This window comes from Melospiza melodia, chromosome 13 (genome assembly GCF_035770615.1).
Source record: "Melospiza melodia melodia isolate bMelMel2 chromosome 13, bMelMel2.pri, whole genome shotgun sequence".
In the NCBI taxonomy this organism is placed as follows: domain Eukaryota; kingdom Metazoa; phylum Chordata; class Aves; order Passeriformes; family Passerellidae; genus Melospiza; species Melospiza melodia.
The window spans coordinates 4,785,147-4,811,143 of NC_086206.1; the positions used below are offsets into that span (position 1 = coordinate 4,785,147).

General features: G+C 38.2%; 2 protein-coding genes across 4 annotated transcripts in view; one reads left to right on the top strand and one right to left on the bottom strand.

Moving 5' to 3' along the window:
- Positions 1 to 777: 777 nt before the first annotated feature.
- Positions 778 to 6,179, bottom strand: FAAP24 (FA core complex associated protein 24). Its single transcript, XM_063167663.1, has 5 exons — positions 5,849 to 6,179; positions 5,437 to 5,588; positions 4,698 to 4,837; positions 4,256 to 4,408; positions 778 to 2,216 (listed from the first exon to the last, which is right to left on the bottom strand). The coding sequence occupies exons 2-5, from the start codon at positions 5,546 to 5,548 to the stop codon at positions 1,974 to 1,976; spliced, it is 648 nt and encodes a 215-aa protein (XP_063023733.1). The 5' UTR covers positions 5,549 to 5,588; positions 5,849 to 6,179; the 3' UTR covers positions 778 to 1,973.
- An 87-nt stretch (positions 6,180 to 6,266) lies between these two features.
- CEP89 (centrosomal protein 89) overlaps positions 6,267 to 25,997 on the top strand; it is a 33,808-nt gene continuing 14,077 nt past the window's right edge. The window contains exons 1-17 of one of the 3 annotated variants that reach the window (XM_063167657.1): positions 6,267 to 6,415; positions 8,174 to 8,280; positions 9,842 to 9,997; positions 11,336 to 11,537; positions 13,285 to 13,390; positions 15,441 to 15,469; positions 16,618 to 16,672; positions 17,435 to 17,653; positions 18,045 to 18,187; positions 18,505 to 18,555; positions 19,534 to 19,617; positions 20,463 to 20,564; positions 21,480 to 21,591; positions 22,227 to 22,407; positions 23,278 to 23,445; positions 24,071 to 24,212; positions 25,526 to 25,615. In XM_063167657.1, the coding sequence (XP_063023727.1) occupies positions 6,377 to 6,415; positions 8,174 to 8,280; positions 9,842 to 9,997; positions 11,336 to 11,537; positions 13,285 to 13,390; positions 15,441 to 15,469; positions 16,618 to 16,672; positions 17,435 to 17,653; positions 18,045 to 18,187; positions 18,505 to 18,555; positions 19,534 to 19,617; positions 20,463 to 20,564; positions 21,480 to 21,591; positions 22,227 to 22,407; positions 23,278 to 23,445; positions 24,071 to 24,212; positions 25,526 to 25,615 (1,986 nt within the window). In that variant the 5' untranslated portion in view covers positions 6,267 to 6,376. The remainder of the gene's footprint in view (positions 6,416 to 8,173; positions 8,281 to 9,841; positions 9,998 to 11,335; positions 11,538 to 13,284; positions 13,391 to 15,440; positions 15,470 to 16,617; positions 16,673 to 17,434; positions 17,654 to 18,044; positions 18,188 to 18,504; positions 18,556 to 19,533; positions 19,618 to 20,462; positions 20,565 to 21,479; positions 21,592 to 22,226; positions 22,408 to 23,277; positions 23,446 to 24,070; positions 24,213 to 25,525; positions 25,616 to 25,997) is intronic. The other 2 variants (XM_063167658.1, XM_063167659.1) reach the window with 2 other exon arrangements.

The window sequence follows — 25,997 nt, forward strand, 5'->3', positions numbered from 1 at the left end:
ACTCTTTGGGTGTGTTGGTAGTAGTGCTCCTTTCACACACACAGGCAGCAGCAGGCAGCCCCTGATCTGCACAGCCCTGCCTCACACTATTCCATACAGATGAGATTTACTGTGCCTGGGTGCTGAAATTGCTATCCAAGTACCCAAGCCTTTAGCAAAGTCACAGCAATCACCCTTGCAGCTCTTCATTTCTCCTAAACCACTGTCATAGTCTTCCTGGAAATACTTTCCCTCTTAACTCCTGAATAATTGTCTTTCCCTTCCCATCATCATACTCACTTGTCCTTGAGGAAAGCTTGGCTTTTAAAATTCAAAACACACCCCAAAATTCAAGCAAAAATGTGGACATCTCAGGTACCAGACAAACACTCTTAGTTTTCTGTTCTACACTGAGTGGCAGCCAACAGCTAATTCAACCAGAAAGGAGTGAGTGCTTTATGTTCTTGCTCAGGCCACAGGAATTAATTTTTGTAGCAAGTGTCTACCACAAGGATGTGTGAGGCCCTAAAAACAAAGGTTAGCAATGGATTAGTAGCACAGCCTGTAACCTCATTAATGTTAATTGTTACTCCTTCAGCTGAACTGCATTTAATGCACTGAGCTTTCCCATAGGGAAAAGGTGTTTGTCTTGCAACACAACAGCCTTTAGGTGTGAAATCCACCCTTCACAGCAAAGTGACAAAACCGTAGAGGAATAAAATCTGAGCAAACTCATGTATAAGGAAGCCTAAAGTACTCCCTGGTTGCCTGAAAACAAAGTAGTATCTTTTCCTGTACTTTTGGAAATTCTGATGTTTATTATTCACTAAATTAAATATTTGTGTCCTAAGTTACAGACAAATTTTCATCCCAAGTACAGAATCAATACAAATATCAGGTCCACCTGCTGTCCATGCTAACCATGTGTATAAGAGAGGACTTTCAGAGATGCCAAGGCTCCCACAGCAGGGAGTGGAAAATCCTTCTCAGCTGCCTTCCTGCTGTGGTCCAAACTCCCAAATGGTGTGAGAGATGCTTTTCACACCCCTCCTCAAGGCAAAAGGCAATTTTACCCTTAGAAAATAGGGTAAGAATATAACTTAAAATGTAAGATATCAGGAAAACCAATCCTCTTTACAAGTAATTTTCAAAATATTAATACTGGAAGAGTAGTATGAATTAGTAATCTTGTTCAAAGCTTCCCATATTATTTTATTTGTAGGATATATAATAGTATGATTGATAGTGTAATTAACATAGTAGAAGTTGTAATTTATCAAAATATTTTGCAATTTATTATTAGTATGCCAACATATATTCAGAAGGACAACATAAATTAACCAATATTTTGGATATCAGACACATGAAAATAAATTATTAATGCCTTATGAACTGGAGGGGTGACCAGAGAAGTACGTCAGTGTGAAGTCAAATGTGTTTTCCAGTAGGACTTTCCAAAGGAACTACAAATGATAAATTTAAAATGTTACAAAAATGTTACAAATAGATTTACAAAATCTATTTGTAAAGAGGATTGGTTTTCCTAACATCTTGCATTTTAAGTTATATTCTTATCCTATTTTCTAAGGGTAAAATTGCATTTTCCCTTCAGCAGGTGTGTGAAATGCATCTCTCAAGCAATATATGCTATCTTTTTAAACACATGCAACATATTTCCAGTTACTGAGAAGTTACTATGCACATATTCATATGGCGTTTTTTTCTGGAAGACCAAAGTAAGCAAGCAGATTGCTCTTCCATTTTGTAACACTGATGCTGAAAAAGACAGCTTGAATACAGACTTCCTTCCAAGGCAATTTACACAGCTTAATCTATATGAACAGAGCAAATGTCGAAAAGAAGCAGCAGAGGCCAGTTGCTGCTAGCCATGATTACAGAAATCAGCATAACATGTGATTATTAAAACAAAAATGTTACAATTCAGAAGAAAAACCCTAAGTTTTTGTTTTGCAAAGTACCACTGCACGTGCACGTCAGGAATGCAGAAAAGTATAAATCTGTTGTGCTCCCGTCTGTCCGACTGCCTGCTCCAGCTCCCGGCTGTCCGCGTTGCAGAGGCGGTGGATGCTCCCGAAGCGCTGCAGCAGCAGCAGAGCTTTAGTTCTGCCCACGCCGGGGATGCGCTGCAGCGCCTGCAGCACCGCGGGCTCTGCGGGCCGGGCGCGCTGCCGGCCCGCGAACGGGTTGGAGCCACGGTCCCGGCTCTGCTCCCGCACCTGCGGACAGAGAGAGCCGTCAGCGACACCCAGCGCTCCCGCACAGCCCTGCCGGCAGAGAGAGCCGTCAGCGACACCCAGCGCTCCCGCACCTGCCAACAGAGAGAGCCGTCAGCGACACCCAGCGCTCCTGCACCTGCTAACAGAGAGAGCCGTCAGCGACACACAGCGCTCCTGCACAGCCCTGCCAACAGAGAGAGCCGTCAGCGACACACAGCGCTCCCGCACAGCCCTGTGAACAGAGAGAGCTGTCAGCGACACCCAGCGCTCCCGCACAGCCCTGCGGGCAGAGAGAGCCGTCAGCGACACCCAGCGCTCCTGCACAGCCCTGCCAACAGAGAGAGCCGTCAGCGACACCCAGCGCTCCCGCACCTGCCAACAGAGAGAGCTGTCAGTGACACCCAGCGCTCCCGCACAGCCCCGCGGGCAGAGAGAGCCGTCAGCGACACACAGCGCTCCTGCACCTGCCAACAGAGAGAGCTGTCAGTGACACCCAGCGCTCCTGCACAGCCCTGCCAACAGAGAGAGCCGTCAGCGACACCCAGCGCTCCCGCACCTGCCAACAGAGAGAGCTGTCAGTGACACCCAGCGCTCCCGCACAGCCCCGCGGGCAGAGAGAGCCGTCAGCGACACACAGCGCTCCTGCACCTGCCAACAGAGAGAGCCGTCAGCGACACCCAGCGCTCCCGCACAGCCCTGCCAACAGAGAGAGCCGTCAGCGACACCCAGCGCTCCCGCACCTGCCAACAGAGAGAGCCGTCAGCGACACCCAGCGCTCCCGCACCTGCCAACAGAGAGAGCCGTCAGTGACACCCAGCGCTCCCGCACAGCCCTGCGGGCAGAGAGAGCCGTCAGCGACACCCAGCGCTCCTGCACAGCCCTGCCAACAGAGAGAGCCGTCAGCGACACCCAGCGCTCCTGCACAGCCCTGCCAACAGAGAGAGCTGTCAGTGACACCCAGCGCTCCCGCACCTGCTAACAGAGAGAGCCGTCAGCGACACCCAGCGCTCCTGCACAGCCCCGCGGGCAGAGAGAGCCGTCAGCGACACCCAGCGCTCCTGCTCCTCCTCGCTCGGCTTCATCTCTCAGCATTCAGTGCAGCCGCCAGGAAGGTGTAAATACAAACTCCCTCCTTTAGGTGTGCTCCCTTATGGGATGCGGTTCGACAAAACCTTACTAGGAAACCTGGCACAAACACATTTTATGACAAATCCTTCCCTTAGGATCTTTTCTCCTGAGAAGCTGAGAGGCCTCAAAAATGAAATGTAAACAATAATTATCTGCTGCTGTGGAATGCAACAGGTGCATCTGTGATTGGTCTCATGTGGTTGTTTGTAATTAATGGCCAATCACAATCAGCTGGCTCACACTGTATGGTCAGTCACAAGATTTTCCTTTCCCTTTCCCTGCCTTCTGATGAAATCCTTTCTTCTATTATTTTAGTGTAGTTTTAATATACCATTTTAATATAATATATGTATCATAAAATAATAAATCAGCCTTCTGAAACATGGAGTCAAGATTGTCATCTCTTCCCTCATCCTGGGACCCCTGCGAAGACCACCACAGAAACCAACAATTCCTTAATAGCAGCAACAAAAGAAAACAATTGTTCTTGTCACCTTTTGGATGCAGTCAGAGAAAGGGTAAAAATAAACCATTTAAAAACAGCTTCCCTAGCCTTAGAGAAAGCCAAGTCTCAAGTTGATTTTGACAGTGACATTCCCCTAATGCCACCTAGTTGGCACCTCATACAAGATTACATTAAAAAAATCCAGGATCATATTCTTCAGTCTTTTTTCTTTGTTCCCAAATGAGCCTTCTTTCCACTGAACTCTACTACTGTATCACTGTTGCAGAAGATTTATTCCTTACATTCAAATGATGTTGTACTCCTATGTATAAGATCTGTGTATTCTCTCTGAAATGATCACTGGGGGGATCTACCTGCTTTGCTATACATCTCATATTTTAATATACCACAGAAACTTACCTGCTTTGCTATACATCTCATATTTTAATATAACACAGAAACTTACTAGTTGAATAATAAGCTGAGAAGCTTCTCCTTGATTTGCCACAGGAAGCAACACCATGCCAAGTTCGAGTACCACAAGTTTTTGCACTCCTAGGTAGTACTGATCACTGATTGGGGTTTTCTCTACAATTACAATTCCCCTCAGACTGCTGGCCTGTATTGAAAGGAAAAAGGTATTAGGAGAAACCTTGTTAATGACAAGTTAATGCAATGTAACAGAGAGAAATTCTTTTAAGTATGAGCTGCCTAATAGCAAATCAGAGGAAGAATGCAAGTTGCAGCAACAGGACAGAGATTTAATACAGAATTTTTCTGTTTCCATGTGAAAATTATCCCAAAGGGTCATCTCCAATGGAATTTAAAAAAAATACAAGAAGAATGTTTTCAGAAGCATGGAATAAACAAGTATCAAGTGAAAACTTTTCTCTTTATATAGCACTTACATTTCTAAACTTAACCAATCTTCGTTTGAATTCATCCCCTGCAACCAAATCTGCTTCAGAAATAAGTAAAATGCAAGTTCTGTTTGGAAGATGAAAGTCCACCAGTCCCAAGCCATCTTCAAAGATGAGTCTAACTTTCCCTTAGGGTGAGATTGTTGGAAGAAAAAACACAGTAGTTGAAAACATACTAACAATTATTTCACTGCACAGCCTTCCTAAAGTGTCAATAATTCTAGTGACTTGATAATAAACTTTATAAAAAGCTTTTTTTTCCTTTAAGTAAATCTATTACAAGCAGTCCAAACTATCTTTAGTAATGCAAATTAATATCAGTTCCAATCTACAGATTTAAAAGTACTAAAGCTGCCCAGTAAACTGTGGAGTTGAACAAAAATATCACATGCTTTGCTGGAGGGAGCATTATAATTTAGTTTGTTGTGCCAGCAGGATGGTAGCAGAGTTATAGATGTAAATTCAAGGGAGCTCAGTGGAGATGCAAATCTGCAAAGCCCCACAACAGCAGATTCTGCTGCTTCCCTGCAGTGCTCTGAAAACTGAGCTGATCACACAGATACATGACAAACAACCGGGATTTTTCAGCCTGCTAACACAGTCCGTATCACAAATATGGGACCAGTCAGGCACTGAGTAAAGCATATTCCAGCAGTTCTCAATGTTACTGGGCAATAGAGGGGAATGTTTTGCCTGAGTTGCTTTTCCTCTTCCAGTTTGTGCTTACCTTGTAGCCTTTGGGCCAGCTCTGAGCCTCTCCACTTCTCATTTCCAATGACATGCCCTAAAGGGACAACTATAGATCCTGCTGTCACAGGAGAGTTTGCTTTTGTTGTCATCAGCCCTCCTTTAAAATCCTCCTTCAGTAGCAGTTACACCCTGGAAAGAAACGTGGAGAAACAGCAACACATTTTACAAACCTGTTGCAAGTTTATAAATTTTAATCGTAAACTTAGGATGTTCTGGAAGAGACACTACCTCCTTCCTCAAGCTTCCTTACAGCTAAGGTGAAAATCGGCCAGCAGCTCTGTTCACTTAATAAATGCTGTTAACTTGCAAATTCCACTTTCAGCTTTACCGCTCAGCCCGAATGAAAACACACAGACGGTGAAAAAAACCCCACATTGCCTTTTCCATACCTTCATCCAACTTGCTGCGAGGAAATCTTCCTGAATTACAAAGCCGACTCCAGAGGCCCCTCCATCCCTCAGTTGGTGGAAGTCTCCAGACCAATTATTAAAAGGCGGGAGAGATTACGTTCAGGTTTGCCAGTTTCACGCGGTGTCCTGACTTTAACGAGCCTTGGAGGCTGAGGCATGAACTAAAGGACAAGCACAATAGGCAACCACACCGGCACACATCCCGCGGCGGAGACCGCAGGGGCGCTGCCCGATCCGCAGCAGCCAAGGGCCCGCCGGGCAGCGGTACCGGGAAGCGGCAGCGGGAGCTCCACAGGCCGCGGGCGGAGGAGGAGCGGAGGGCGGGCCGCAGCCGGAGCTGTTGCTACGGCCGAGCGAGGCTGAGTAAAGCCCGCGCTGACTGGAGGAGCTCGGGCCCGCAGCAAATCCGCCGTGCCTTTGTTTCCAGGCGGGTCGCGAAGGCGAAGCGTCCGACGCGGCGAGGAGGCGGCCGTGAGGTGCTGGTTGGAGCCGTCCTGTCCCGTCCCGATGGCGTTCCTGTTCCGGAGAGGCCGCAGGGGCCCCTTCGTGAGTATCGCTGTGCCTGGATGGGGCTCCTTTGCCGTGAGCGGGGACAGCAGGGCACGGGGGTCTGTGCGCGGCTGGGGCCAGGGGTGATGCCCATGATCGCTGAGCACTTTAAAGTGAAAATCGGGGAGAAAAATGAAGCCCAAACCAAGGCAAAATGGTGTCTGGGGGCTGGTGCGTTCCTTTCCCTCAGTCCCGGCCTGCTTGGCTTTTCAGGAACGCCGAGCTTCCTTTCCCTTTTCCCTTTTCCCTTCCCTTCCCTGTGGCCGGGCTGGCAGCGCAGCTCGCTCGCTCCCAGCTCCTGCCGAGCCCATCCTCAAAGCACCGTTCAGTAAAGTGAGCTGATAAAAGTTCTGATCGGCGGCCCAAAGTAGACAAAGGCTGTACGGTTGTCAGCAGTTGTGCCGGTGTACTCTTCCAACGTACTTGAACTAACTGAATTTTTGTTTATTACTACGGTGAAAGTATTTAATCTTCTGTTGTTGTCATACGTTTACCATGGGATGACTTTTGCTTCAGGTGTGTTCCCTGGTAGTCTTAGCAGGGTCAGTCATAGTCGTGTCTGCAGTCAACGAAATGGTGCATGCCAGACACACATGCAGAATTAGGGAGCAGTGAGTTTGCATGGCTAAATAAATAGGCAGTCTTTTAGTGCACCATTTAATTATTTGATGTGACTTCATAAAAAACCAGAAATATTTCCCAGTTTGCATCTTTGCTCTCCTGCTGGAGAAGTGAATTACAGAATAATTGGGGGAAAAAGATCTGTAGCAGAAATAGCAGGAGCTTAGTCTGTTTCACTCCATAGAAAAGTAACATGTGCCCAAAGGTGATGGATTATTATGGCATAGTATTTTCTGATGCCTGGAGAGAGGATGAGAGGTAATGAGCACAAACTCAAGCACAGACAATTCAACTTAAACATAATAATAAAGTACAGTGAGATGGCTCAGCACTGGTCCAGGCTGGAGATACACAAGACATGACTGGACAGGATACCAAGGAACCCTCTCGTGGGTGACCCAGCTTTGAGCAGGAGCTTGAGCTGGACAATCTCCAGAGCTCCCTTCCAGTATCCAGTTTCCCTCACAGTACTTTTGTAGGAGCTGTGGTCCCATTTCTTCTGAGCTGGTATTTAATGTTATACCAATTAAATATATATATCTAATTTTAAAAAGAATTAGTGTGCTTGCTGATGAAAAAAAATATTTTTTTTTTTTTTTTTTTTTTTTTATAATTAAGGTTGAAACTTTGACTGTAAGACTTAGTGGTAGGGCTTTTTTTTCCCCCATCTCATACTGCTGTGACTAAGGAGTGACAGACTCTAGAAAGAAGGGACTGATATTGTTAGTTTGAAGCAGCATTCTCATATTTTGAGAAAATTATTTTCTAGTCCAGTTTTTCTTGTGTATCTACAGGAAAAAGATGAGTAAGTTAAAATTCTGGTTTTCCAAATTGTGATATAGTGGATAGAAAATGTATAATTATGGGTCTCATGTAAATTACATTTCTAACCTTTGAAAGCAGCTGTTGATAAATGTGAAATGATCTTGCCAGCTTTACATGGTGTTCTGACTTTAAGGGGAATGAAATGCCATTTCAAGTCTTCTGTTTACATTAATTGCATGTAATTGTTCTTCCTTTTTATATTATTTTGCATTGGTAGTTTCTGTGCACATTCAGTTCTGTGTTTTTGTCTCATTGTATCATTGTAATCCTTACAATCATTGTCAACTAATTTTATTTTAAATCATTTAGAAACACATAGCTCATGGCCTGGTCCCTGCTGCTACCATAGCTCCTAAACCTGCAGTTCCCCGCACCCCTCCCCCTCGTAGTCCAAACCCTTCTCCAGAAAGGCCCAGGTATGTCTTGCTTTTTGGGGTTTTTTAAAATTATTTTCTTTTTTAAACATATTTTTTTGTTGTTCCATCAGGTATTGTAGCATACTAGAAAAAATCTGATTAGAATAATTGCATGTCTTTACCATGTTTACAGAACTTTTCATCAAAATAATGTATTTTTAAGGAGGGAAATTTTTCACTCTGAGCTTTTTTCCCCCACTCCTAAGCATGGTAAATATTCAGGACAGTAACTGTTGTGAATATGTGACTTGTCTGAGTCGATTGAAGACAAATGGACTATTTAAAGTTAGTGGAATTTTAAATTTGGCTGCTACAGTAGAGTGTAGGACTGCAGCAGCACGAGTGCTGTGAGTCAGGAAATGTTAGCTCATTAGAAAAACATAAATTAAGCCTTGCTGCCATACCAGGGACTTAAAAAACTGGCATGTAACACCACTCTGGGTTGGAAACATGCAAATTATTTTTCTTTTAAGTTGTAGTTTCTTACAGTTTTTATTCTGTGTTTTTTTCTGCATTCTGGTTGTTTTCCGTGGCCTTTTTAGTGTCTGTAACATTCCCACTTAATTCTAATTAATTTCTTCTTTCTTTTTGGCCTCAAGTTCTTGTCATTCATTTTACAGTTCTCAGCTTTTCACTGCTTTAATCTTAGTTACTGCTTATTTTTCCTTTTCATCATACCCTTCTCTGTACTCCACAGCATCACACAAATAGGCACTTCTGTTTGCTTGTCCTGGTTTGCAGTGTGCCAACTCTTATTAACAACTTCAGAGTCATCAGTAAAAGGTTTAGAGTAGGGAATAATGGAGACAAAATAGCAGGACATGGAAGACCTTTTCAACACAGCACAAGGTAGTATTGTTATGGCTGAAGTGAGTGCTAAGTACTGTAAATTATTGATGTGAATTTGGGGAAAGTAACTCGGTGTATTCCATGATTTTCATGCATGTGATTTGGGAAAATCAATAGATATTGTACTTTACTCTTGGATAGCTGCATTGTTTGATGCTTTGCTTTGGGAGGTTGTGACAGTGTTCACAGGGGTTCTTGGATGAGGATCTGACTCCATGTTTCAGAAGGCTGATTTGTTATTTTATGATATATATTACATTAAAACTATACTAAAAGAATAGAAGAAAAGGTTTCATCAGAAGGCTAGCTAAGAATAGAATAGCAAAGAATGGTAACAAAGGTTTGTGGTTTGGCTCTCTGTCTGAGCTAGCTGGGCTGTGATTGATCATTAATGACAAACATCCAACATGGACCAATCACAGATGCACCTGTTGCATTCCACAGCAGCAGATAATCATTGTTTACATTTTGTTCCTGAGGCCTCTCAGCTTCTCAGGAGAAAAAATCCTAAGGAAAGGATTTTTCATAAAAGATGTCTGCCATAGGAGGTTATAGTTTATAACCAATCCCACAGCACTCAGTGGTATTTATGCTTGTTAACTGTGAACGTTTTGCTTTGATTAAATAGAGAAGACATTTTGCAAAGGAAAAGTTATAAAATGTGGAGCACAGCATCAGTTTTGCTTCATTTCTTTATTGTGTTTCCTTGCAGGTCTGCTCTAGCAGCAGCAATCCTTGCAACAACACTAACAGGGCGCACTGTTGCTATTCCTCAGCCTCGGCAGAGATCCCTCTCTGAAGGTGATTCCACCTTCTTGGAACAGGAATGTTTGGAGCCATATGCAACAGTCACAGAGCTTGGAATAGGGTAGTGTATGCTTTCTGGTTTGATACCTGAAATTGTGATGATAAATGATACCTTGGAATCTCTCAGTGATCAATTTTACCAGACTGACGGCAAACTGGTAAAATTTGTTACAGCTGTTACTTACTTTTTTCTTACCATATCATAAATTCAGTCTGAAGTCTCTAACAATCCTTATTCTGTTTTTTGTAAAGTGGTGTCACACATACAATCTTCAGAGAGGCACATTTTGATTGTACAACAGTCATAACTAAAGTCACATACTGTTTCTGTCAGATGGTCAATTTTACAGAATGTGATGAACTGAGGAATCATTTGATTTACATGTAAGATATTTCCTTTGTACTAAAATGATTATTTCAAACTGTCTTTTTGGTAGAATTAAGAGCTGTCCCTAATCTGCCATTTTAAGATAGAGAGGAGAAGGTAGTACCAGTTAATTATCTATTTTAGAGGAAACACATTGACACTGTCTTGGAGATGGTTTATTATCCCATACCATTCGGGGTTTTTGGTCTGTTTGGTTTGGTTTGTGCCCAGGGTGGCTGCTGTTCCTGCCACAGCCCCCACCCTCCCTGGCTCTGGGGCTGTTGAGAAGAATGGAGCTGAGCCAGGGTGTCCATTGGACACACTGACCAGGGATCCTGCTGTTTCTGTGGGGTTTGCCTGCTTCTTTTTGTGGTTGTTTTTGGGGGTTTTTTTTTGTTTGCTTTTTTTTTTTTTTTTTTTTTTTTTGGGGGGGGGAGGGTTGGGGGATTTTTGGGGTTTTTTTTGGGTTTTTCTGGTTTTTTGGTTTTGTTTTTTGGTTGGTTGGGGTTTTTTTGGTTTTGTTTTGTCTTTTGGTTGGTTTGTTGGGGTTTTTTGGTGTTTTTTTTGTTTCAGTTTGGTTTTTTGTTTTGGTTTTTGTTTTATTTTGGTTTTCTTTAGTTTTTTTTTTTGTTTTGTTTTTTGGTTGGTTTCTTTTTGTTTGTTTCATATTGTTTTGGTTTTTTGGTTTTTTTTTTTTTCCTTTTTTTTGTTTTGTTTTTGTTTTATTATTGTTATCTTTGCTTTGGCACTGTGTCTGAGCTTGCCAGCTTGGCCTTTTTTTGCTGCTCTGCTCTCAGGAAGCCCAGAGCCAGTGTGTGCCCACCAGGAGCTCTGCACAGCTGAGGAGTTTCTGCTGCCTCTTGCTTGCTGTCCTGTTTCTGCTTTCACTCTTTGTACATCCAACAAGGAATGAAGGGAAGCTCAGATGTCTCTGTGTCTCTTTGGACTTGTGTACATTGTAAGGCTGATGGGCCTGCTTTACTAGTGTTGGGTTATTTTGAAGACTGTGCTGTCATTAAATTGCTTTTGCAGATCTAACTGGAACCTCGATGGTTGTGACAGATCTCCTCTGCAGTCCCTGGAAATATCAGGCAATTATGGTGAAGATGAGGACATGGATACATATCTTTCAGATGCTGATAAAGAGGCAGAGTCCAGCTGCCAGAGTAATGAGAAAAGGGAAGGAAGCTTTAACACCAATGGTATTTATTCTGTTCCCTGCAAAACTAAAAAGGTAAAATTTTTAAATGCGTTAGTTCCTTTACCATGTTTTAATATATTAATGCATGCTCATATCTCAGATGCTTTTTATTCTCTTCTTACTCTTCACACATGTATTCAATATTTATTTCACATGCTAATTTTTGTGATTCATTTACTCTTACATGAATTTTCTAGATTTGTTGATTGTCACAGAGTTTCTCTGGTTATTAGGAGCACACTGGTATTGCATATAATTATCATGCATAATTATATTATATATAATAATGATGCATAGTCTTGTAAAATGTCCAATAATTTATATTGAGCATGGTACTTACACAGTAGATGATTTGTTAAAAGCAGTAGTAATTTTACTGTTAGATGGGGAAAGCTTAGTTAATGGTTCAGTATTGTGCTAATGAGCACAGGCCTATATAGAAATGGGAAGATTCAGAATCAAACAAAATAAATAACCTTTTCCTGAAGACCAGGGAATTTATGTGTGCTCTAATTTTGGATTGTCTTAAACAGTAATGAATTTAATACTCCAAAGGCACATTTAAAATTAAATCAAAAATGAGACAAAAATTTAGGAAACAGGAAGAAGTACCTGAGTAGGAAAAAGGCAATAAAAGATCTCTAAAAAGATGCCCCTTCAACAAAACCCAGCACCAGTAAGGTATGACCATCAGTCTTAGAATATACACCACAAATCCCAAAATTTTATGAAAGAATCCATAAAACACCCCAAGGTGCAGAGACAGTAGCTGGTAAGAGGAGGGAAGGGTGTCACTGTCACATTTTCTGAAAAATCCCTTTGCCAGGATTTCTTCTCCTGGGAAGCTGAGAAGCCTCAGAGAAAATGAAAACAATAATTATTTGATTGCCTCCCCTGTGTTTTGCTGCTTTAGAATGTAGTTTAGGTATTACTATTATTATTACTATTATTATTACTATTATCATCATCATCATCAAACTGGTCGTTGTTTGATTGTTTTAATGTGAATTGTTTTGACTTAATGACCAATCACAGTCCAGCTGTGTTGGAGCTCTGGTGAGAGTCAGGAGTTTTTCATTGGTATCTTGTTAAGCCTTCTGTCTGAATCCTTTCTCAATTCTTTAGTATAACTTTAGTACAGTATTCTTTAATATAATATGGTATCATAAAATAATAAATTAGCCTTCTGAAAACATAGAGTCAAATTCATCATTTCCTCCCTATGACGAAAACACAGAAAATACCACAGAAGGGGAAGAGAAAAAAAGGGTGGGGGAGAGTGAGTAGAATATGTGGAACAGTGGTGTGTGGTCAGTGGGCAAACCAGCAAAGATAATGTCAATTGTGGTTCATTAATGGTTCATTCATCCCTCACAGTGTGATACAGTAGATAAATGGTTGATAATTGAGATTATATATGCCACAGCAGGCAAGGAAACAGAGAATAATTTCATGGGCTCTTGTAATCAAAGAAGGTGACAGAGGGTACTTGAACTAATCACTTCATACTTGCTAACCTCCTCTTGGTCATTGTAAGGTTTAGATTTTATTTACATAGGGTCCTAAATAACAGCAACACAAAAAAAAAAACCCACAAAAAACCCCCAAGAAAACAAGAGAAGAAACAAATCTTATAATTTGCTATTTTAAAATATTGGTGAACAATTCTGAATGTGACTGGGAGGTTAATACACTAAATGTGTCATGCAGATATCAGGGTTCATGGGCTGTTTTAACAGTGACCTCATGATTTAGAGAGGTTTGTCTTATTTTTACATAGGAAGAGTTTCCACAATCTCCTATTCCTAATGCTGACAAGAAAGAGGTTTCTTCCCATGAAACTGAGTGTCAGGTGCTGGTGGATAAGTCAAGTGTGCAAATAGAAGGTAAGTGAACTTACTTTAAGTCAAAATGCTATGCTTTTAATAACATTGGGAAAAAAATAATAAAATAAATGTAATACTATATTGCAATATTATACTCCTTTTTTAAATGGCAGTTAAAGAAATGCTACTAAGTACTTAGCAGTTTCTAATAGTTATAGAAAATTAAAATCCTGCATAAAGAGGAAAGATTGGTCTATACTCACTGAACTGTCAGCCACTGTTAAATTAAGAAATGGGGAGAAAGGTTTTGTGAACTCTTGTCTTGTAAAGTGCAGTCATTCTCTACTGTGCTTTTGTTGAAACAGTCAGGTTTGTAATCTGGAACTTTCTGGAGTGCTATTGTGTTCAAAAATAAAATGGAAAAAAGTAAAAGCTGTAGAAACTAGCAGTGTTCAAAAGAAAAAAAAAAACAAGCCAAAAGCTAGAAATAGAGAGATAGAGGAAAACCTTTTTAATCAGTTATTTTACTTGTCTGAAAAACAGTAGTAAAAACTAATTGAATTTTTAAATAATCAAATGGCATGATAGTAGTGTTGTTATACCTTTTACAAATGTTGTATCATTATTGGTGTCAGGATGTTTCTTCAGAATAGAGAAATAAACATGATAATCAGTCTCAGAATATCAACCTAAGCACTGAATTGTTAAGATTCACAAATAATTTTTTTTTCACTAAGTAATTTCATTAGATTAGGGACATTTGGGTTGTTACTGGATCTGTCCTTAGGCTGCTTTTATAACAATAGAATATTGTGGGAAAAAATTATAACAATGGAGCAACACCAATATATGGGTGTAGCAGTTTTCTTGCATAATTATCTTGTCTGTTATTTTTGGATCAAGAATAGGGAAATAAGAATTAATTTTGGAGCTGAAAAATGCAGTTTTTACATAAGGATAGTTGTAGCAATGGTGAATGAAAAACAGACTCCCCATAGCAGCTGCAAAGAAAGATGGTTTATTGCAAAAAACATTTTAATGCTGTATTTAGAGGGCAAACTCTTACCTGTTTCCATTCCCATGGAACAGAAAAAACATGCAGTGGCTGCCTGCCCCTGCAGGTTCTGCTGTTCACATTTCCTTTACCCCATCCCCTTTTTGATCACCTTTTTAAGGCTTTTGCAGGTTCTGCTGTTCACATTTCCTCTACCCCATCCCCTTTTTGATCTCACAGTGTCCCCATGTGAGTCAGCCCTGACCAGTCAGAACCCCAAACACAAACTGAGCACACACTGCTTGTATGGCTTGTTTTCTGTTTACACAACTTGGTTTTTAGGTTCTGTAACTTGGTTTTTGCTGTCCCCTTAGCTGAGGCTTTCCCAGAGTGCTTTCCCATGAGCTGAGGTGACAGAAATGAACAGAAGTGAACAGAGGCCTCTCAGGCCCTTATTCTATAACATCTTTTGTATCTCTCACAAATCTCTCACTCTGTAGCTAGTGGATAGGAAAGAGGAAGAAAAACTGAGTCAATTTGCAAAAAATTATGTCTTTCTAAATTTTATTCATGTTGGATCCCAGTATTATTTCAGTGGACTCTATTTATTTCTCTATTTCATAGAGAACAATATTCAGAAAGAACAGTTGCTTTGATAAAACCATTTGGGAAGTGAAGGCATGAAACTGAAAATGTAGGATATATAAACTGTTTCTAATCCCTCTTGTACATAATAACTGCTGCAGGCCTTGAAAGCTGTCAGAATTACATTGTTTTGTTCAGAGATGCAGTAGGACTCGAGTCCAGTAAAATCAGTGACAATATCTCATTTTTCCTTCAGTTAAATTCTGAATTTATCGCAGAAGCCAGCTTCATTTCTTCCATACTTGCACCTATCCACTGTGAGGTAAATTGAGGTCTCCCATCAGTGTCCTGCTACACCATGAAACAGTTAATGGAAAATTTGTGATCTAATCTGTGCTTTGGGAAGGACTTTCTTACATCTATTTGCATTTATTATATGTGTGCATACATATCCTTGTGAACCCTTAGAGCTTATGGACTTAAAATAATTTTTGTTCTAATTGACTGAAAGATCTGTTTTTTCTTTAACAGAAGACCAAAATCTGGGCTTGAATTTAAAGGTAAGACTTTTATAAAGGTTGATTTATGATGCATTTTGGAAAATAGCTTGTCATAAAAAGCTGATAGATTTGAGGTCACTTAAAAGAAAACTAATTTATTGCCACTATGGAATATTTTTCTTTTAGAATAAAAAAATGGCTAATCATTCCTTTTGAAAAAATGCTACTGTATAGGTGAATGAGCCATACAAAAGTTGTTGGCTTTGTTTTTGTTTTTTAGTATATTGTCTGCTATTTCTCATGTGAAAGAAAGAAACTTGAGAGCCAACATGCTATAGCAAGAGGTAGCTCATACTGTTAATTTTCAAATTCTGAGCCTGACTTTATTGCATTTTTGTATACTTTTCTGTTTGAGCTGATCTGACTGCTTTCATAAGCTTGAAAAGGAATACCCGAAAATTTAGTTTCTCAGATCAACTTGCCAGAAGATTGTTTATGGAAATGGTCAGTTCTTCCATTGTTATCAGAACTTTTTTCTACAAGTTCTTAACCATGTATCTTTTTCTTTGAAATTGTTCATGAGTTTTGTCTCATTTAATCATTGGTGTGACTCAGTATCATCAATGTGTTAAATTACATGACAGCATATCCTTACAAAACGTACTGCTGTTTTATAAAAACATGGAGAAATCTCTACATCACCTTCACCTCAAGTAAATACATTAGCATAAATGACACTGTAATTCTTTCCCTTCTGAAACTGTACAAATATTTCCATTTTTTTTTCCTGCAAAGCAAGAACAAAGTTCTTCAACTCTGAAAAACACTTCACATTTTAATTTATTTGCTGATACCCAGTTAATTGACTGCTCTAAAGTCTTACTCTGTACAAACTAACAAGTGGGAGGAATGCCCTTCCTGTTTCATCAGGAAGCTTTATGTTAGCTGTAAAATAATTGCTTTGAGAACTGTACATTTCTGACTACTAAAGATAATAGTGAGTTTCAGGTGTCCACAAGTGACTGATGGCAGTGATAATTGATAAAATGATGTCTAGATGAGTAGATGATAAGTTGTGTATGATCAGCAGTAGATCCGACATTCAATTTAGTTGCTGTAAAAGAAACTCCTTCTAAAGTTTTATTTCTAAAGTTCTTCAGCAGTGATGCTATTAAAGCAGATTAGCTCATTTTTTATTTCTCTACTAGGAGGAAAAATCAGTAGCTGAAAATCTGATACATGACAAACCTCCACCATCCCCAGGTACTTTGGATTTTTCAATGACTTTGACAGACATTTTCACTTTATTAATATGCATGTGTATATGAAAATCACTTCTACTGATGCAACAACATATCCAAAGTTTTGCAGATAATCTAAAAGTTTACTTTTATAAGAATTGGTCAGTAACTTCTATTCAATAACACTGAAGCTGTTCAGTGGGAAGGAATGTGAAGTTTTCTTTGGGTGGGTGGTTAAAATGTGCAGGGACCAAGGATACTGACTAGTCCATGCAGGGCACTTTGCTTATTGCAGTGGGCATTTCACTATCACCTCTCCAGCTACTGATGTTTGGGAGAGAGAGATCTGCTGACACTGTCTTTTACATTAAAAGAATGAATATTTTTAGAAAAGATGGGAAATTGCAGCCACTTCACACTCTCTTTCCTAATCCACTGTTTTTTGTTTTCCCTAGTCTTATCTTGAGCCATGAGCTGATTTAAATCTTATAAAATATCACTCATATATAATGTTAATATTAGAAAAAATAGATTTAAATTTGCTGAAACTCCAGTTCCAGTCTGGATACTGATTTAGATCTTATAAAGTATCATTAATATATAATGTTAATATTAGAAAGAATGGATTGTAATTTGCTGAAATTCCTATTCCAGTCTGGATACTGATTTAGATCTTAAAGTATCACTCAATATAATGTTAATATTAGAAAGAATGGATTGTTATTGCTGAAATTCCTGTTCCAGTCTGGCTAGTATTTAAATACCTTGTTCTGTGGCATTACAGATGTGTCTGCTCGGGCAAGGCAAGTATGGGAAAATATAAGCAAAGAAAAGTTCAGAGAGCTAAAACAAGAAAATTGGTCTCTGAAAAAGGCATGCCAAGCTGTGGTCCAGCAATTTGAGGGAACAAAACAGCTCATAAAAGAGCAGGAATTAAAGCTGAAGATGCTAGAAGAAGAAAACAGAAGACTTAAAGAAGCTGCAGAGAACTCACATAGAGAAGGTGGGAGAAACATATAAGGTATTCTGTAGTTATCTTGTTTCAATTTTTCTAATTTCTTACAACTTTTTCCTCTAGCAGCAGGTTTCAAGTCATTGATTTAGGCAAGTATGCATGCAGAAGTAGTTTCCAAACAGTATTTTCTACATTTGTAGAAATTTTGTCAAGGAATAAGTACATGATAATTAAAAAAAATCACTTGTTTTGTTTGAAATAGAATGGAATTTTTTGCTAGTAGTTTTTTTGTGGAATTTTTCAAATTTTCCTTCTCTTTGAGAGAAGTTATTTGTTATTATTCTAGCTTATTTAATTTTTTTTCATTACAATTAACAAATTGTTGTGAACGTTTCTTGAATTTTAATTGAACTTTCCTGTTGGTTATCTGTTTTAATAGGAGAGGCAACAGAATTACTTTCTCTCAGACAACAAGCACAAGAGCTGGTAGATGAAAATGATGCTTTGAAAACAGTGGTCCATCGTTTAAATGTAGAATTAAGTCGTTATCAGACTAAATTCAGGTCATTGTCCCACGAAGAGGTGAGAATCTTCATTATCAATTATCATTATTAATCAATTATTATTCATTATCATTATCAATCTTCATTATCTTCATTATAATTACTACTGAAATGTTCCAATGTCTGTTTAATCTTTTGAGTTTTTACGACTTTTTTCTCCAGATTTGCCATAAAGTCTATAAATTACACAGGCTTTTCCTGAAATTTAAAAAAAGCCTTTATCATTAAGTCTAATATTAAGAATTCAGTATTATTTAGTATCAGTAACATACTGGATTTTACTGGTGCTTAAAAATTAGGAAGTAATGTCAATGTATTTTTAATTATCTATTCTAGAATGCAAAGCTGAAAAGCTTACCCATGGAAGGACCACAGCCACCATGGCTGGTAAGTCAAATAATAATTTCATTTGATTGTTCATTCTTTCTAAGTAAAGAAGTAGAATTTCTTTACTGGAATCAAAGTATTCAGATATTACTCTGCTGAACTATCACATACTAATAGAATATTATAAACATTTCTTTTGTGGCAGAAAAATATGAATGGCAGAACTTTGTAATGAATGGGTGCAGTTCCAGTTGAATGTACAGTAAGCTACAAGCTTCTCATAGTCACCATCTTTGAACTATTGAAAAGTATTGTTATGCTGAGAATCATAAATGCCATCTTTACTTAGAATTGTCTAGCATGTAGTTTGCTTCAAGGTCTTTCAAGGTCTATTGCTTAATTGGTAATCTTAATTGGTAATCTTTTGCTGTTACTTTTTTTTTGTGATCATACTAAAGGAAAACAGAACTTTTCTGATTGTAGGAATGTCATGAATCCAGTAGTAGCCTATGAATTTCTGACAAGGAGAAGGAAATAGTCTGTGAAAAGGAATGTGTTTGTAATATGTTAAAGCAATTTCTCCTTGAAATACTCAACAGATCTGATATTTTCTTTCCTCACTGTTACTATACAGAGAACTATACAGAGTGGGAAAGTTCTCCTGCTCTCTCTTTTTAGCCAAAATAGCCAATAATCACATATGAATTTATTTAGTCTTAATGGCTCAGATTTGAGAGTGTAAAAATTCCCTTCTCACTTACTAATGAATCTGGGATAATTTTTTTTAGCATTATATTCACTAAAGTGTTTGAATCTTATTTTGTATTCATTTGCATCCATAATCTGCTGTGTTACATGTAGTGATAAGCTAAAGCTGCTTTGTAGAAGAAAGATGCAAGTGAAGCATGAGGTCTTTTCCTTTCCAAAGCTTGCTGCTAACACAGTACTGTGAGGTGTTTCTGCAGCACCATTCTGTATATAATGGTCTGTGTGCTTATAATTAATCTACATGTATTTATTTTTTAATTTTCTTTTAAGTTGGATATGAAGTATTTGTCACCTCTTCTGTTGGCATATGAAGATAGAATAAGAGAAAAGGAAGATTTTATTCTTGAACATGAGGCAAGTTGCCATTTAGAAAAAATATCCACTAAAGCAGAAAAAAATTACTGAATTTTTAAAGGGATTTACCAATGCTGTTGTCTGCCTAACATTTAAAGCTACTTTGTTTTTCTTTTCCATGCATAGTATTGTGCTGTTTTATCCTACTTGGTTTGCTTGTTTTTGTCAGCCTGTTCACATTTAGGAGCATGCACTACACTGACATATGTAAGATATGCTCTAAAAATAGAGCAAACCATAAACTAGTCACTGGTGGAATGAATTTTTTTCATTAATGATGGAAACTCAGTGCTCTTGCAGCTGCTTGTGGGTTTTGTGGTAGAAGAATACTTCTAGGTATTAAAAGATTGGGTACTCTTGTTGCTTTTTAGAAGCATTTTTTGTCACTGAATCTTTGAAAAAAATAGCAATTTGTTTCAGAGTACAACTTTTCTGGGTTTTAAAAAGAAATGTATTTCCTTCAAAAAATTCAGCCATAAAATAAGCAGAAAGCAGCAAGGGTTTTTTATATTATTGTAAATTCACTGTGTTGTCTTACTATATCCAAATCCATGTCACTGCTACTGAAAATGGATAGTGTCATCCAGTAATTTCCAGAATTCTTCTGAGGGTCTACAACTTGCAAAAATGTGGCACAATATCAGTATTATTTTTTAATCAACTATTACTAGATTAATGAACCAATTTAGAAATCAAATATGCACACCTGAATCAGAGATGAGTGAGTAGTGAGATAATACTCTATTATGATAAGAACTAGAAGGCACCTAAGCATGTTGTTGTTGATAAAAAAATTAAAGCAAAATAATTATAAAGAACTTTATATGAAATCCTTTGTCTTCCAGGAGGATATGAAGAATTTTAAAGCACGAGTTGAAGAGTTGGTGAAGGAGAATGAAGATTTGCATGGGCAATTAAATAACTGCATTTCCCCAACAGAATGGCAAGTTATATTACTAGAAATTAATTTCAAACTCAGAAATTATTTTTGCATGCTTATTGCATGCAAAGTTTTAAACTTACAGATCTTAAGGATTTTTTTTTTCTTTAAACACTGTTTTTCTGAAGAAATAATAGCATCACAACTGTCATGTTGGAACAATGCTGATCTGCAATGCCTGGAATAATTTTAGAGTAAAGATTAAATATGAATGTGGAGTTTTGCACTGGAAGCCCATGTAATTCTGTCCTAGGTATTGCAGGTTACATGCCTTTACAGTGTGCCAGTGGCATCAGTTTAACACTAATACAAAATAGCACTGGAATGTGGCATTAGAAGAATTTGATGTTTTTGAGAAGTGAGACAATGCAAATGAAATTAAGTGAGACAGTGCATAATCAAGTCAAGTAGCTGTTGGAGGTTAGCATTTTTCCTTTTTTATTAATTTTTTTTCTCCCATTTGTTGCCTAAGAGAGGGGAATGACTGCTACTTAACAGATGTGGCTGGGAGGAGGAGGAGGAAGAGGAGGAAGAGTGCAGCTGACTGCAGGCTCTTAGCTGTGGGGCTTTCCCTTGGGAAGTGCAGAGATCCCTGGAGATTCTGGCTGGGATTCAGCTCCTCTCTCTCTTGGGATTGGGATGGGAGTGCACAGGGATGGTTTTGGTGCCAGACCTACTGCCCAGAGGATTTGCTGCCACTGCAGAGTTTTCATCCTGCTCTGAGTGTACTGTGGGTGAGCTTCTGCTCACAAGGAGGTTGGAACAAGTTGTTTTTTTTTTGCTTTCAATAAGGATTTTTAATCTGTTTTTTAAAGAGGTTCAAATATGATTTTTTAAGTTTACACTGTTGACACGTAGTTGTGTTTCTTCTTTGGACATAACATCTGAGTTATATTTTATTTACATTTATCATTGCAGGCAGCTGCTGCAAACTCAGGCCAAGCTTGTCTTGGAAGAAAACACAGTGTTGATGGAGCAACTCAAAATTCAACAAGCTAAAGCAAAAGATAGTCACAGACAGCATGTTCAAGAAGGTAAAAGTGCTTGAGTTGCTATTCATCTGAACTACACTAAAGATGGTAGTGCAGGTTTTGATTTTTGTAGGGTTTTTGTTTGTTTTCTGTTGTCATTTTTTTTTTGTTTTGGCAAGCTTGGCAGTGTTTTGGTTTTGGTTGGCTAGGGGGGTTTTTACAACTTTATATATGTCTAAAAAGCATCCTTGAATGTAGGTAACATTAATAGGAGATCCAGCTCTGGATGTCAACTGATACTTAAAAAAATGTCATTATCACCTATTGACAGTATAAAAAATACTCAATTTTGATTCCTTCTGAAAGAGTGAGAAGAACTGTTAAACAGCAACACAGTCATTTGCATAATTGAAGAGCACTTCAGACTGAATCAGAATTTTTCAGAGTAAAATGACATTTCAGTGAGCTTATAGCCTTGAAAAGAAGTACTCTTGAAGTTTCTGCACTATTCCAAACCAAGTTGCTTGAGACAGCAAAATGTCAAGTCCAAACTGTTAAAACACAGACTGACAAATGCTCTGTTACATAATGTTATAAACAACTAGTAATTAATGTAGTAATGGTTTTGTTGAAGTTTCACTCAGTGCTTGAATTAGTTCTGCTACACATATTTGACTTTTTTTCCCTCCTTCCAAAAGCTTCAAAGTTGACCAAACAAATAGTAATCTTAGAAGATAAGAACAAGAGTCAAGAGAAAGAAATAGCAGAGTACCAGAAGCAGCTGGAAGCTTTGTGTTCTACATGTGAAGAGCTGAAAGCCCAAGTGGACAGCAGAATACCAGAAAAGGAGCACTTGGCTGTGGTGAATGATTTAAAAAGGTGTGAATTTACTTATGGTGCACATATGGAGAAACAATGGTGCAAGGCATGCACATGACACACAGCGCTTTGTAGGAAGGAAACTTACGCTGGTAATTCAGCAAGGTAACCACCAAAGCACAAAAAAAAAGGGAAAGAAGTCTTTAAAAAACAATGTCTTAGTTTTTAGAGACATTTAAAATTACAAAATCCCAGTTCTAGAAATATTGGCAGAAGTGTTTTTACCATAGAGTACCTACTGCTAATTGTACCATTTTGAATAGTAGAAGAGGAGGCATTAAAAATACCATTTTTGTCAAATGTGTTTGCTTCTATCACTACTATATAAAGAACATTTTCATTCTTGTGTTCCCATCTTTGGAACATGTCTAAAGAATCCTGAAATTCTGAGCTAGATGTTCTAAGTTTCTCTCATTGTTACAATATGGAAATTACATGAAACATCACAACTCAAAAGTGCTGCTGTGCAGCATAATCTGCAGAGTAATGTTTCTGTGAAGACATTGCATAAATTTGAATGTTCTTAAGCCTTTGGACAGTGCTGGTTACTGTTTCATGGTACAGTGCCATCCTGAGAAGTCCTCAGACCTTGTATTTTGGTGTTGATAGTAATTGATTTGAAAAAAAAAGAAACACAAAGGGATTACATCTGGGCAGCATATTTTTATTATTTAAATTAAGTGCAGTCAGAAGGAATTACTTGAATAATTTGATATGAGATTGTAATACCTCTCTGATGTCACCAGGGAACATTGAGCATTCTCAGTGTATCTTATTTCAGAATTTCAACATGGGTATCTTCCTGTAACTCAGCATTTTAGTGATGTGGATCTGTACATGATACCTGTTCTACACTGTTGGTTTTTGCAGCTGTTTACAGGAGGAGCAGGAGAAAAAGCTCTCTGAGGTGGAAGCAGTAATGGGAAAAATAGCATCACTGCAAAGTGAAAACAAGAAACTGCTCTTAGAGAAAAATAACTTCATGGCTGACAAGAAGATCCTGGAAACTGAGATGCAGTTGACTCAAAAGACAAACAGGTCTTATCACAGTCTCATTTTCTTGTACAGAAATATCTGTAAAAATATTGTCTAACTTCCCATAATGTGTATTTTCTACCTACTGCAAAAAAAACCATGTTATCTGAACATGTTTGTCATGTCTAGAGGCCTGGTTGTCAAGTTTTGCTAATTTTTGTGTTTTCATGCTCACTTTTCTGTGTCTATTTGCAAATAAAGAATATATTTTTAATTTAGTAATTAAAATTATCTGAAAATAAGATGAGTAGACAAACCCTTTTCCCAGTTAGATAAGGATAAGATTTATGCTATTTGCAGATCTTCTCATGCACCTGGTTGCTTAGAGAGGAGTTCACAATGTTTTAAAAAGACAGTATTATTGTTCTATATCTTAAGAAATATGAGCTTGTAGCCATTGCACAAACTGTTCTTTTGAACCATTGTTACTGTTGTTATTCAGATAACATATTGTAAAGAAAAAGCAGCCCCAAAAATTGGAACATGATGCTATTGGCACTACAAATATTCTGAGCCAGTGCATTTTTAACAGTTTGAGACTTGTACATGTTGATTTGCATGTGTGATACAAGTTTTTTTAAGGCCATTACTAATTCCCAATCCAAAGATTTTCCCTTTTCTTTTACAGACGATTAAAGAAGAAAATTGGTCTTTTGCAAGTGCAGCTGGAGGAAGCAATGGAAAAAGAAGTTGCAGCCCATCACTATCTAGCAAACCTTATTGGGCTGGTGGAGAAGATAGCTAAGGAACGTGACCATCTTGTATTTTTGGTAATTACCTTTACATAATTAATGTGACTTAACTCATATTTCACACAGCTATCATGCTACTGGCACTAGTTATTATTAATCTGAATTATCAAAGAATAAAGCTGTAATTCCAGTTTAAGGATTTAGCTCTATTTAAGTAGACTTTAGCAAATAGGATAGGAGCAATGAAAGATTTTTTTTCTAGAGGAGCAATTAAAAGCAGCTACCCTTATTTCTGGAGGTAATATAATTAAGCCTTAATAACATAAGCATTAGGGTCTGAAATGGCACTTGCCAAGTTTAAAAGATTTTTTTAACCTAGTTTTAGAAGTTGATGTTACATGTATTTCAAAATAGCTCACGTATTTAAAAACAGCTACATGTATTTAAAAATAGCACACAATCATAACATTTTAATATTTGTTTTGAGTCTTAAGGGTGGACTGTTATCCTTGTCTGTATGGACTGTCTGTTGTGGATGCATATTATTGCTCCTTGTTGGTTAGCAGTCATTTTGACAGGCTGATTGAGAGTTTTGGAACAACTTCTGTTTAGTGGAAGTGCCTGGCATGGAGGTTTCTGGGCTTTTTGTAAACCCATTTTGTTTCTTTTACAGGATACTGGGCACAATTTCAATTTTTCATATACATGTTTTTCTCTTCAGATTGAATCTGAAATAATTTCACAAAACTTTGTAAAAATAAAGCTTCTTTTACTTGTTGTTCAAGAAGCAGAAAAAGGTTGTCATCAGCATTGGATAAAAAGATAGAGCAGTTAATTCCTAATTCTAGGAGAGAACTATGGTGACACAGCTCAAATCCTTGTCCACTACAACCTGGACTTCAGGATTGTGAAACTGAGCACAATAAATGTATCCTAGAAAGTGGGGGAACTGATTCTTAGATCTCAGTCTCTGGGATATCTGCTTTTCAATATTAATCATACCATATTAAAAATACCCTTGCCTGAACCCCTGCCAATTTCAAGGGCTTGTTTGAGAGCAGACTGCAAAATGTGACCTAAAGGATGAGTCTTATGCTTAAAATGGGATCCCTACTAATGCATACTTAGATTTGTAGGAAAACCCACAGAATTGGTTGGGTTTACAGTATGTTTCATTTCAGAATAATACTGCTTCATGGTATTCACAGTCAGCTGACAAATTATTAATGAGCTGTTCTGAGAATAATTTCCAGGACTCTTTATCCATGTTGGTTCTTCAGACAGTTGGAGTTCAAAATGGAATTGCTGTGTCTCCCTCAGTGTGTGCATTTTGTCTGCCCTGACAAACAGACAGAGTGTTACATGTGGCTTTGTTTACTGCATGGTTGCAGGCCAGATGTTTGGAAAATGAGAATCAGGGTGTTCTCAAGAAAATTATAGAAGGCAGCCTGCGTTTAGGAAGATTGGAAGAAAAAGTAAAGGTAAGCAGTGTTTCTAAGCTAAATATCTATTGTGAAATGTTTGGGATTTTTAATGAGAAAAGTAGTTAATCTCTGCCAATGTTTTTATGAAAGAGTTATGTATGGATTATCTTCAAAAGTTTTGAAAAAACAAAACAGATCATCCTTGTTATTTTCACTAGTGTCTTCTTCCATTGTATTTGTGCATTGCATATCTGCCAGATATTGCGTTTACATCATTACTTGGAGAATTATGAGTAGTTGTAATAATATTTAAAGATTATTTGTATTTCATTTTTTGCTCTATATTGTAACCCAAGTGTTCTGTCTTCTACTTCTTTGAGGCTGTACCACTCCTTCAACTTGAAGTCCATTACAATTAGATTTGGAAGAATGAAAATGT

Bases quoted from the DNA above. Each gene is read 5' to 3' on its own strand.
- FAAP24 (XM_063167663.1), bottom strand. From the start codon at position 5,548: ATGACAACAAAAGCAAACTCTCCTGTGACAGCAGGATCTATAGTTGTC. The intron at 4,409-4,697 runs GTAAGTGCTATA...CTTTCAATACAG, and splicing joins GATTGGTTAAGTTTAGAAAT to GCCAGCAGTCTGAGGGGAAT. The intron at 2,217-4,255 runs GTAAGTTTCTGT...CTCTGTCCGCAG, and splicing joins CTCAGCTTATTATTCAACTA to GTGCGGGAGCAGAGCCGGGA.